This window comes from Danio rerio, chromosome 18 (genome assembly GCF_052040795.2).
Source record: "Danio rerio strain M-AB ecotype USA chromosome 18, GRCz13ab, whole genome shotgun sequence".
Lineage (NCBI taxonomy): Eukaryota > Metazoa > Chordata > Actinopteri > Cypriniformes > Danionidae > Danio > Danio rerio.
In genome coordinates this window covers 20,666,618-20,680,318 of record NC_141038.1, presented here as the reverse complement: position 1 = coordinate 20,680,318, position 13,701 = coordinate 20,666,618, and the positions used below count along the sequence as shown (strand labels likewise).

Here is a 13,701-nt window from a genome sequence, read left to right as displayed (position 1 = left end):
TATATATATATATATATATATATATATATATATATATATATATATATATAGGCTATATATATATATATATATATATATATATATATATAGGCTATATATATATATATATATATATATATATATATATATATATATTAATAAACTTCACTGCCACAAATATAAATAACACAACTTGCGGGTGCAACCAACAAGGGTTGTGCATTTTAGTTTAACTTTTTGAGCGTTATAAGCAGTTCGGTGTTAGTTTTTATATCAAACCGAAACTAAACAGCGCATTCTCTCCGCCTCCTCGTTCATAACCAGCTGGACACACGCTGCTGAGGCAAGCAGGAGAGATAGCCTACTCCGTCATTCATAATCTTAGCTGATGTATCTGAGTCGAAAGAATATATTAAAGAGGAATGTTCTTTTAACAGTCCCGAAAAGATACGTTTAATCTTTTTATTTTTTTTAATTACTTTTTTCCTGTCATTTCTCTTCATCAAATTATTTTTTAAGCTGCTTGATTATGTTAAAACAGAAAGCAGAGCCCGTCAATTGAGAGCGATGCATGTCATGTGTTGCATAATTGCCTTTTTTCCTGTGCGTGCGTGATCAATTTCTGATCCTTTTTTGCTCGGACTCTCACACACAACCTTTATGTCTGCTGTGTCTTGAATATGGTGTGTAGATTATTATGCGTTATTGAAACATCAAGGGGGACGCAGCAAAGTAACTTATAAATTAAAATTGTATTATTTTATGCAACAGCCTTACATTTAAAACGGAAACATAAGGGCGATTATAAGCAAAAAGACCTCAAGGCTAGATGTTTTCTTTCCCTTTTTTATTTATTTGTTTATGTGTTTGGCACATGTGTGCGATAGGAAAACTAGTGTAATTACGGCAAGCCATCTTTCCCAGACTCGGGGCAAATTCCGCCTTTCCTTTCACTCCGTCCCGAAGCCATCCACTGCGTAAAACATATGCTGGATAAGTTAACGGTTCATTCCGCTGTGGCGATCACAGACTAATAAAGGGACTAAACCGAAAAGAAAATGAATGAAGAATGAATGAATAAATTAATAATAATAAAATAAAAATAAGGTAATAATCTTTAAACACAAATTCCGCGTAAGCGACCTTTTTATTTTTAGAGATGGTACATTTGAATTGCCTCTTCCCACTTCCCCCACCTCAAAATTGAAAGTTGCAAAGAGAACTATAGCTCATTTACACCTTGATGTCTTAGCCTCAATAGCAAAGAGCACAGCCCATTCACACCTCAACACAGAGCAAGTTTAGCGGAAGAATGTCAAATCAGAATCACGCAGATGAAGCACACCAGCAACTACTTTCATGAAACTATTAAATGTGTATTGTCATAAATTTGCTTATTTGCAGCAGCTTTTTTTCGCGCAACAGAATTGCGGCGTTGGGAAGCCGGCAATGAATAAAAACAGGGTGAATAGTGAAATCGGCTTTTCATTGTATCCCTATTACCTATATCAATGCGTTGAAGGCCTTTTATGGTGTCATCACGATAGAATAGCCTAAGTTATATTGAAATAATTTAAAGAACAAAGTTATAAAAACTCACATTACATAAATAAACAATTAAAAATATGTTTAGGTTGTCTTTATTTAATTGCCCTCGTGATGATTGTGTGCTTTATCATTATGTGCGTTTTACTTATAACGTGATTCAAATGATGGATCTGCGACAGAGAAACTAGGGGTTTTGGGAAACATGCATCACTATATCCTTTTTTTCCCCAAACTGTGCATAGTTCAGCCGCAAGTTACTGTACGTCTTTTTTTGGGAAAGCACCCCATGTCCGCTAGTGCCGCGCGCCTCTTTCTCTGGGCAAAAAGGAGTTGATTTTTAAAATATTAAATATATAGATTAATTAAATATTCAGCAAAAGAGACATTTATTTCATATTTTACTATGCATTTCATCTGATAGGCAAATCTTTATAGCTTAATTAAACACATATTGTCAAAACCCACATATAGGCCTATTGTATGAAAATGAAAAGGGCATTTTTTGTTATTATTAGACTACTATTTATTTGTTGCCTAGGCTATTTAGGGGTTGGGGGTTGTTGTTGCGCAAGTACTGAAGAGCGGTGTTGACGTGGTGTTGTCAAGAGCGGTGTTGTTGCGCGCCTACTGAAGGGCGGGACCGAGGGTGTGCCGCGTCGCGGGGGCACTTTTGATCATTTTGGAAGGGCACTTTCTATCCAAGACTAAAAAGGGCATGTGCACTGCACAGGTTGAGCCCTATGTGTGCACGTGCCATGTCTCGGAGTATTTAGTGCACTTAATATGCAGCTCCGTCTCAATCAGCTGCTGAGGGCACAGCCGCTTCCCCACCGGCAGCCATGTCCGCTGCCCTCTTCTAACATGTTAGAAAATACTGCAAATCAAGCTGTCGGTATCTCCCCGCGGTTGAAATTGTTCGTTATTCGAAAAAAAAAAGAATAAATATCAGTGCGCAAGATTTCTAGATTTATTTTAGGCCTATATTCAGCTGTTTTAATCTTGCAATTCTGACAACTTTTAGAGATAATGTCTGTTTTTATCAACTTGTCTGTCATTTATTTCTCATTTGCTACTTATTTTATTAATTTGTTGATGTTAATATACTACATATAGTCTTGTATATGCATCTAAAATCCTTTGGCATTCAAATTTGCTTTGAACTTGAAAGAGAGAAAGAATCTGATTTTACCCGTCAGAGCACATTGCATATGCCTTTTTTTAATAACATTTATTTAACAAATATTTTAGCACATCGAAAGTAATTAAATTACCTGTCTTTTGATTAAAACCTTTATGCAAAAAGATCAGAAAAAAAGGCAATATATGCGACATGACATCGCTCTCATGCCACGATTTGAGGATAAATTCGCTTTTAGGCGCTGCTTTGAATAAAATAAAACTATTAAAAAGCACATTAAAGACACTCATAAAATAAAACATTAATAAAGGAGTATCTTATGAAAAAACACCAATTGACGGGCTCTGCTTTCGGTTTTAAAAGAATCAAGCAGCTTTAAAAATATAATTTGCTGAAGAGAAATGACAGGGAAAAAAAGATTAAACATATCGGCACTGTAAAAAGAACATTCCTCTTTGATATATTCTTTCGACTCCGACACATCAGCTAAGATTATGAACGACGGAGTGTCTCTCCTGCTTCAGTAGCGTGTCCCGCTGGTTATAAAGGAGGAGGCGGAGAGAATGCGCTGCTTAGTTTCGGCTCGATATATTTAATTAAAAACTAACACCGAGCTGCTTATAACGCTCAAAAAAAGTTAAACTAAAATGCACAACTCTTGTTGGTTGCACCTGCGGGATGCACAATGAACCTAACGCGCCATTCTATATTCGTAAAGAATGAGCCAACCGCATATGCTAAGTCAGTCCTGTTGGTCGGGACTCTCTGCTTAATAACTTATTAGTTTATTACAATAATCACACTTAGCTTTGCCATCGTTCTTCACCACATATAGCCACTCAACACATCTTGCGGTCTATCTTTAATGTTTAGATTATTGAAGGTGCTATTGATGTTTTGAGAAAAAAAAAGTTAATAGTACTGAAACTAAATTATTAAAAATAAACTTGCGGGACTTCGTTTATGTCCTGCGGCAACATTATTTTTATTACACTTTAAGTGATCTGCTTGAGGTAGGTCACGTTTATCAATGGTAAGTTTTAGCCTAAGTTTACATCAATAACATAATGTGCATTGTCCTTTACCATACAAAAAAAGTAAAAAAAAAAAAAAAAACATTTATTTATATAGCATTTATTTTTAAATGCATTAAAAAAACAAGCGCATATCTTAGCCTTGAGTTTGTTCACACTCTGCCTGTATTAACATAAATGCTGTATTTTAATATAGCTAATTTTGATTACCTTTAACTGACAGCCTTTTCTTCTTTTTCCGCGGTTATGCGGCATTATATTTCACACGCATATGCAAGGTGACTGAATATGAAATTAAAATACAAAACTTACTGAGCCATTAAGTAAAAAAACAAAACAAAACAGTTATACTTTAAAGCAGAACATTGACGTTTTGAAACAAAAAAACGGAACTGAAACTAAATTATTAAAAATAAACCTGCCAGAAATAATTTATGTCCTATTCTCATTATTTATTTATTTTCATTATTCGTTTATTATTATGTACTATAATTGAAACATAAAATGAGATAGTAAAATATAATCAACAACGAAAATGTAAATAAAAACGTAAATTAAAAACATAAATGAAAATATCTTGTCTTAGTCCTATCAAAATAGCAAACTACATCTCTCTATATTTAGACTAAAAGACTGCTTTATTTATTTATTTATTTATTTATTTATTTATTTAAGACTACTTATTCGTACTGAATGTTTATGCTTTCACTTTAGTTGTCTTTCATTTCTTCAATTCTATTTTCCAAAACGAATCCTCTTTGCACTTAAAAAGTTTACAATAAACCAGGTAAACAAATTTTAAATGTAAGTTGAGGTGATCGCAAGTTCACAACTGTGAGGTGATGTGCTCTACCGGCAGAATAATCTATATTATTTTGCTGTTTTTTATATGCGCACGTTTAAGATTTGAGATAATAACATTGCAATGATAGTCAAAGAAATCAAAACATTAATTTCACCCCAACGCAATTTAATCGGGCACTGAAGGCTAATAACTTAATTCTTATATTTGCTTTTTGACTTCTCACCATGTATCTTTTCTGCAGCATTGTATAGTGTAAGAGCATGTCTATTACCAGAAAAACTAAATTAAAATTATATTTTAATTGAACACATCACATCACATACAGTAAGCTACGCCTACAGAACAGTCTGTTTAGCATTGTGAAAAGGCAAAGCTGAATATCTGTGGTTAAAGTGCCACCCAGCGGTCAAATGCTGCTGGCGCATCAAGTACCGCCGTCGCCGCGGTATGAATGGCGGCACAAGGAACACATTGAAGTAGTAACATCTGTAGTTGAAAGGTTAAATCACAATTCTTGTTGTGCAATGGTAAACCTTTATGTTGAAAGAGTGCAAATATATATATATATATATTTTAATATATATTGCACTTATACATTCTGTTTATCTTGAAAATACTTAAATAATATGTGCTATAGGTTCTAAAATGGCCCTCTACTGTAAACTGACACTCTGGCTCTGAGAGAAAAGCCAGTTTGTAAAAAAGTCTTGGTTTTACTTGGTTAATAAATAATCAAACTCATTCAATGGCACAGCATCCTTTCTTACATCATCTCATAAACTTGATCTAATAAGTTAGTGCTGAATTATCGCATTGTATCGTGATATGGGTGTGAATCGTATCGTGTTGCATCGCAATATGTCACAAATGTATTGCTAATATATCGGATCATATTCTTTGTATCGAGATGCGTATCGAATCGGCATTATAGCTTAGATGCCCAACCCTAGTATACACACATGTACATCTATACTTACATTATGTGGCTGTGGTGAGTCTAGCGGTTATGAATTACAACGGTTTTACATTCCTTACTTTTAAACATTAATTTTTTAATGTTTTAAACTTGTAAAACCTGTTCTTGAGGGGCAGCTGATCACAGAGTTGGAACGGATCTTTTAATCCCAGTTTCCTTGCAAATCTTGTTCTGTGAACATGTTTATATACATTAATATGAAGGTATGTTAATTCGCTCCTATCAATAAATTCAGTGGGTGGAGAAAACCGCACTTCACCTTACGCTCTACATCATTTGAATTGTGCCCTACATTTCATTTCCTATTTCCTATCCTATTTTAAGGGGGAAATGAAGCACTCAGTCAAGTTATCTTATATTTGTACATTGGATTTCCACTTTAATGAAAATATAAATGACAAACTTGATGTAACCATTTAGCAGAAAATTACATGTTTTACTAAAGCTTTTAGAATGTCGCTGTGTCTGACGTCACACAGTTGGTTTCATTCCCTCAGCTGAATAGATACAGTGGAAGTTATGGACTATACGCGTAGAGTGTAAAACCTAATTTAACCCAATGCGTGAAGTTGTGGACGTGGAGCTGGTGCAAATACAAACATCAGATGTGTGTCTAATATAAAATATATTTATTCTATTTTTCTTTTTTTGCATTTTAATTACCGATCATTTAATATGCATTGGTCCACTCTCTGTATTACGCTGCCTGACTGTCTGTCTGGGTTTCAGCCATGGTTTCAATAAGGTCAGATACTGATGTAATAATGGCGGGTATTTTTACTTTTCACTTTCACCTTTCTTAGCTAATATATAGCTTAAAATGACATTAGACAAATACTATTTTTTTATTTATTCTTATTTTTATTCATTGTTGTGTCATACATTAAAGTTATCCTCGTGTTTAAATCAAAACTTTTTCAATTATTTATTTATTTATTTGCTTTTCCAAAAAAGTCCAAAAAGAGAAATGGACTATTGTTTGTTTTTATTAATATTTTGTACTGTATTTGGTTACTAAGTTGCAATAAACACTTCAAAACAAAAGCAGTTTTCATGCGATTTTCTAAACGAGTAGTATTTTGAATCTAATAAATGCATAATACTGGTGATAACCATGAAACCATGAATATTCTTCAGACTATAATTGTACTACCAAAATCTATAAATATTGCATCCCTAATTGTCACACAGTTTAAAACATAACATATGAATGTGTTTGAATGTAGAAGAAGCCTGCTTAAGCAATGCACTGCTTTTGTTGTGCTTTGAAATACAACATTTGAATGTGTTTGTAAAAAAGCCACATTGTGCGATGCAGTGATGTGATGTAGTTTCAAAATACAACATATTAAAGTTTTAATGTAGAAACAGCCAATGTCAGTGTCTTAAGGAGCAAAAATACAGCAAATGGGCTCTTATGTTGCTGTGGTGTCATCACTTATATTGCAAGTCATATTTCTCCAGCCCCTCATTTGGGATGCTTTTCCTAAACTGGCCCCCATGACAAACTAATTGAATAGCCCTGGCCTATGGTAATGTTCAGACCGAATGTTTTGATTGGTTGAACTTTACTTAGTCCACCTTCCACAGAATATTAAAATGAACATAAACACGTTTACCACCTAATTGAATGTTTGCGATCAGGATGTGAAGAGCCTTTCAATTACATTTTTAAATTGTTTTTGAAGACAATCATCTATTGCACCTTTAAGTAGAAGCATTACGGATCCTCACAGGATTGTTCATGTCGCTGAGATCTTTTCTAACCATCCCATCAAATCAGGCTGTTACATTTTTCTTCTTATCAAAGTACAGTACACAAACGCACGCTTGCAGCTTGTTGTTGTTGTGAAGAAGAGCACGGGTTGCCTCCCCAAACACACCCTTTGATTGGCCTGTTTGTGCAATGCTGAGTGCTTTTAATAGGGGTCCCATCGCAGGTCGACAGTTTGGTGTGCTTGCTTACCGTTGAATCTCTGCCCACACACAATGTCCATCGCCCCAAAGGAGTCCCTGATTCCTTCATCTCGGCTCTGATTAGACTCACGCTCATCCTTCAGATGCTTTAAACGCACAGAAATAGGAATAAGACTGTGTGTTTTACAGCCTCGCCTGTAGCACCAGATGATCTCTGACTCTTTAATCACGGCTAAATGCTGTCAGAGGGCCCGCAGTGAGAGACTGTCTGCAGCAAGTCGGAAACTAAACGCAGAAGAAACGGACCAAGATAATGGGCTTTAGGAGAAGAAAATGTGCTGAGGCGTCTCTCAGTGGGGGGAAAAGAGGCTTTGAGGCTTCAATGGCAACAGTTTGTGCTGCTTCTGAGCAGCAGAGAAAAGGGCTTCTGCAAATTAAGCTCTGTCTAGATTTCCACTTTATTTGTCCTCCTCCGCAGTGTTTCAGAATGGCTGCAGATGAAGAGGCCGCGCGGACTCAGAGCCAACGCAGAGTGGATTTGCCGTGCTGAACGGTTTGCGTCCCAGTATGAGGCTTCTTTGGAAGTGAAGCGCTCACTTTGGGGCTGATGGGGAGTTGACGAGGTCCGGGGGCCGGCGGGGGACAGGCAAACAGTGGATGTGTTGTGTTTTTCTGCACTTTTTTCTCTCACTCATCAGCGTGGGTGAACCGAGAGGAGCGTGATGAGTGCTGATTGACTGTGAGCGGAGTAGACGATGAGCGGCTCATCCATCTTCGCTGACCTCCCGCAGGTTTCTTCCCTTTAATGTGCCCTGGTCATTTGTGTGGTGCGAGAGCTCAACCGACAGGAGAACTCATCCGCGGTAGATTTACTCAAATCAATAACGTGCCTCCTGCCCTCTGTGAGCTACTTAATGCGGCCTACGTGGCACCTCCTGGGAAAGACTGGCCACGGCGGCTGGATGGTGCGCGACCCCCCTCTGTGCCAGGCTGTCTTCTGCAAGTGCTGATCATCCGCCTCATGTTTGTCTGGCATAGACGGCGGACGATGCTGTCTCACAGCACACAGTATTCATTAGCCCTGTATCCACTTTTAAAACAGACTTCAGAGTTTAGCCAAACCCCTAGTGGCTTATGCTGGTTTGTGGGTACAAGTGTATGTTCCTTTTAATATGTTGCTTTGGATGAAACTAGCTTCTAAATGACTAAACTGACAAGTGCATTTAAAAGTTTTGGTATTGGTAAGGAGTTTTTGAAAGAAATGCAACACTATTTTTAACAAAAAACTGAATGTGTATTTATTTACAGGACAACAGGCTAAAATGAAAAGTTTGAAACTGGTTTTAAAATGTACGTTTTTGTAAAGACAGAAAACAGTGATGCCATGACTTTGAGTCTTACATGTTCAGTCTACAGGCAAAAGTGTATAGTACTTGACAACCATATAGTGGTGCCAACCATAAAGAACTTCTAGAGGTCTCCATAACCCTGGACCAGGTCGTATCCTGAGCAGATGTTGTGGCGGTCATAGAAGGGTGGAATGCATGAGACTGATTCCTGAAAGACCCAGTGACAAACAAGGCTCCGCATTGATCTTGTGGGCCAGCCTGTACCTCTGCCGGTGACCTACTCACACCTGAAGCTTTTCCGTGATGGATGTCCAGCCTTCTCCAGTCTCCAGCATTTCATGGATTTGCTCTGCAGTGTTTTGGACTTTCAGCAGTGAAAATTAAACACACTGAACTGAACTAATTTCGACGTTAACTCTGAAAATTGGACTAACAGTTTCAATTTATGAGAATTTCTATGTTAAGCTTTTTTGACACAATCTACATTGTAAAAGCGCTATAGAAATAAAGATGAATTGAATTGAATTGAAAAAAAAAACAATGGCTTAGTATTTCCTTTTAAAGTGACACCACCAACTAATGGGTCAAAAAACGGAAACAAAAATCTGTTTTTAAAATATTTTATATAATAGTACACTTTAAATGTTTTGTTTTTCTTAATGTTAAAATATTTTTAAATCTTAAAAGTAGTGCATAGAAACAAATTATTCAAATTTACATGTAAATTCAAAGGTTTGAGTATTTTTAAATTTTTTATTATTTATACATTTATTAAGCAAAGATGCATTAAAATGTGTAACATCATATATTTTACTAAATAATCAAGATTTCTTTTTCAATTAAATGTTACTTATGCTTAAACACAAAATTAATACTGTCAAAGATTTTCTGACAGATTTTCTGATTCAAAGAAGTCTGTCTATAAAAGAAACTAAAGATAATCATTATTGTTTTTGGGTAACTGTTTCTGACTTTAAAATTAATAATACATGTTTATTAAGCCTTAAATTAGCATATTAGAATGATTTATGATGAGACGTGCCACTGCAGACACGGGTAATGTTGTTAAAAATTCAGCTTTACCATCTTAAATATTATTTTAATTTTGAAACATTTTAAGTGGAAAACAGTGATTTGAGGTTAATATGAGAGTCCAATAATATTTGACTTTTACTGTAGTTTTGAGCTTACACTGTTAAAAATGACTATTTTTATCCATTTCTCAATTTAGGCCATGTATTTTGGTGCATTCAAACAAAACAGATTTATTAAACAGATATATTTATTAAAATAATATTTTAGTCACCAAACATATTATGAATATAAAGAAAATACAATTAAATTCAAGCAAAATATAAAAAAAATTTCAACCTACAAAATTTCAAGATAATTTTTAGATAAGCTTCTGATTTGGCTACAGTGTGTATGCACAAATATAATATTGTATAGCTTTCTATAAAAATATGAATTTAAAAGATTTGTGAGGGGTGTGCTTATTTATGCTGAGCACTGTATATATTTCATTAGCATATTAAGAGGCTTCTTTCAAACACAAAAACAGATTGAAGTTTAGGATTAAAACAGACACAGTTTCGTGTTTTTTTTTTTATTTGTTTTTTTTATGAAATGTAATCTAGCATTTAAAAGTTTTGGTTTAAAAGACGAACAAAAATTAAAATGGAAACTTGGAAAAAACTAAAATGCAAAGTTTTGAAAAAGTATTTCCAAGTGCAAGTTTTTTAAAAACTTTAATTCGTGGGGAAAAATGAATTTTTAAAACATTTTTTTTATTTATCCCATTGTCATACCAAGTGCTGGATTTATTTGATTTAACATATAAAACTAAAATTATAATAAAATAAAAATGTGTTGTGATGCAAATCAATGTCCAAAGAGTTTTTCAGCATTTAGTTGAACAAATGTGTGAACATATCCAAGCAAATGTAAAATTTAAACACACAAAATGTATGTCTTTTCTGGTTATGGCCCTATTTATGCTAGCTATAATTTGGTGTAAACACAAGAATGCCTGTGTCAGTCTTTTATAGCATCTCTGGGCCACTTTAGGTGCTTTTGCAAGATTAGATCCTTGCAGTTTCACCCATTTTATTGATAGTGTTGGCTTTCAGCATGGTATTAAGTCGTTGATAATTTAAAGGGAATAAATGAGGGGATGTAAATAGTCTGCTTCAGCTAATCCCAACTCACAGTGGGATTCACTTGTATTGACAGAACACTGCTCAAACTTGTATACCTCAGCATATGTTCTGTAATAAAAATTCTATGACTTCACAAATCTTGTTTCTTGGCAGTTGCCAGGATTACAGGTCATCGGTCCACAACCTGCGTCAAAAATGTAACACAACCACCAAAGGTTTTATCCTGGAGTAAGATGGCATTTTAGTCAGTCTGTGTAAAAAAAAGCATCGTTTGTTCTCTGTTTTTCAGGTTGTGAAAGTGGCTACTGGGGCCCCCATTGCAGCAACCGTTGTCAGTGCAAGAATGGGGCCCTGTGTAACCCCATCACAGGGGCCTGTGTCTGCACAGACGGCTACCAAGGCTGGCGCTGTGAGGATCTGTGTGAGCCCGGCTACTATGGCAAGGGCTGCCAGCTGCAGTGTCAATGCCTCAACGGTGCCACCTGCCACCACGAGACGGGGGAATGCATATGCGCACCAGGCTACATGGGCCCCATGTGAGTACCGGAGATGAAAGAATATTGAAATACTGTATGAAGGTTAATATGTCTTTCCTGTAATATAGAGGAGACAAGGGCAAGTTGTTTCTCTTGTGAAAAGGGTAGGTTTGTTTTTGAAAGTCAATTTCTGTATAGCCATACACCTCTTGACTACAAAAAAGGCTTTCAACCTTTGCAGTATCATTGCCAAGGAAAAAAGAGAAAACACACAATCACCTTTTGTGACCTTTTGTGTTGTCTTAATAGGAACCTGGTATTACATTGTTTGCTTTTTCTCTTATAAATTTTAACAAAAAAAAAAAAACAAAAAAAAAAAAAAAAAAAAAATATATATATATATATATATATATATATATATATATATATATATATATATATATATATATATATATATTGGAATACAAAATATTTTTAAAAATCTAAAATAATTTCTAGTTTTCTAGTTACATTTTTCTAATTACCCAACTCATTTTTAACGTATCATAACTTAATTTTTTGTCGTTAGTCCAACTTGTTTGCTTTTTCTCTTTTAAATCTAAACAGAAAAACTATTTTGAAACACAAAATATTTAATAAAACTGCAATAATTTCTAGTTTTTTAAACAAAAACTTTTAGTCACAACTCAGTTTTTTAAGTTATTATAATAACTTTAATTTTCATTGTTAATGCAACTTATTTTTTTGATTACAACAACTTTGTTTTTTAGTTATCTTAACTAGAAAACTTATTTTTTGAGTTTTCATTACTTTTTTAGTTATTCACCTTAGTTGTTTTATTTAGTTAGTGCAATTTACATTTTCTAATTATTGCAACTTAATTTTTCTAGTTCCCATAACTTAATTATTCTAGTTAACTCAACTTTATTGTTGTACTTATTTTTGGAAGTTCTCAAAAATATATTTTTTGCAGTGTCCAAAACTTTTTTTTCTAGAAGATTGCATGAACCCGAGTGATTATTTATTATTTGTTCATGATAATAAAGGCCCACACAGAATCTGTGTGCGCAGAAATCTGCTGATTTTTAGCCCATCGAGTCTATTTATTTACTTGTGTAAATGTGTGTAAGTTTATATTTATTCAGTTTTTAAATTAATTTCTGTAATAATATTGACTATGATGGAAAATGTTCATATGATTTATTTACAATACACTTTGTAAAGTAATATTTTCTCTCTTTTAGTAGATATATTATATGAGAGACTTGCTTTGTTTACCAAATAAGGGGATCTAGATGAATATGCATTGTAACCATTAAATAAAAGTTAAAAAGCTGTTATTTTTATTTAATATGTTAAGATTTTAGTTAAGATACTCCCAAAATAATTCCTGCATAAATCTGCAGATTTTTTGCAAAATTCCCCACAGAAATAGCAAAAATTCAAAAGTCTGCAGATTTTGTCTGGCTCTAATGATAACTAATGCAATGACTAACACAATATTATATTTTTAACTTGACATTAACAAAGATTTAGGGTAACACTATAGTTTGTATGGTATAACCACTGGTGTATTACCTGCTTCATATTTAGATATTAACTGTATTATCTTATTCTGCATCCCTACATCCTAAACCCAACTACTACCTCACTATTAATAAGTCACTAATTGATAGTTCATTAAGTTAATAGCCATAAAGGGAACTAAAACTGAAAATCTTGTAATTTACTTACCCTTTACTTGTTCAAGACTTGTTTGAGATTCTTTCTTTTAGTTTGAAGAAAGCTGAAAACCTGTAACCACTGACTTGCATTGTATTCATTTTCCTACTATGTAAGTCAGTAGTTACAGGTGTTCAACTTTCTTTAAAATATCTTCTTTTGTGTTCAGCATAGTAAAGAAACTCATACAGGTTTGGAACCACTTAAAGGTGAGTACATGTTCAATTTTGGGTCAACTTTCACTTTAACTAATGGTTTGTTAATACAGTGTAAAAAGTGTTGGGTTCCACACAATTCCTACATGTTGTTCCAACACAAATCGATTAAGTTAACTTAGTTGTGTTTAATTTTGAAGTAGATTGAACATAAAAAATTAAGTTGCCCTCACAAAAAAACCCAAGAACTGATTTATTTTTAATATTTGAACAAGCAGCAGTGAGTGTAGCATGAATTGTACAGTAAAATAAAGTGTTAGCAGGTAAAGTAATTGGGTCACATTTTACAATAAGTTTTTGTTGATTAATGTTGGTTGTTGCATCTACTAACATGAACTAATATATGCTTGTTGACATTATACAATGGGTGCGACGCAGTAGTA

The 13,701-nt window shown here is 34.2% G+C and overlaps 1 protein-coding gene across 2 annotated transcripts in view; it reads left to right on the top strand.

Annotated features, from left to right (window-relative positions):
• megf11 (multiple EGF-like-domains 11) overlaps positions 1 to 13,701 on the top strand; it is a 265,068-nt gene that overhangs the window by 145,810 nt on the left and 105,557 nt on the right. For both annotated transcript variants that reach the window (XM_087293061.1, XM_087293060.1), the window contains exon 7: positions 11,195 to 11,441. In XM_087293061.1, the coding sequence (XP_087149187.1) occupies positions 11,195 to 11,441 (247 nt within the window). The remainder of the gene's footprint in view (positions 1 to 11,194; positions 11,442 to 13,701) is intronic.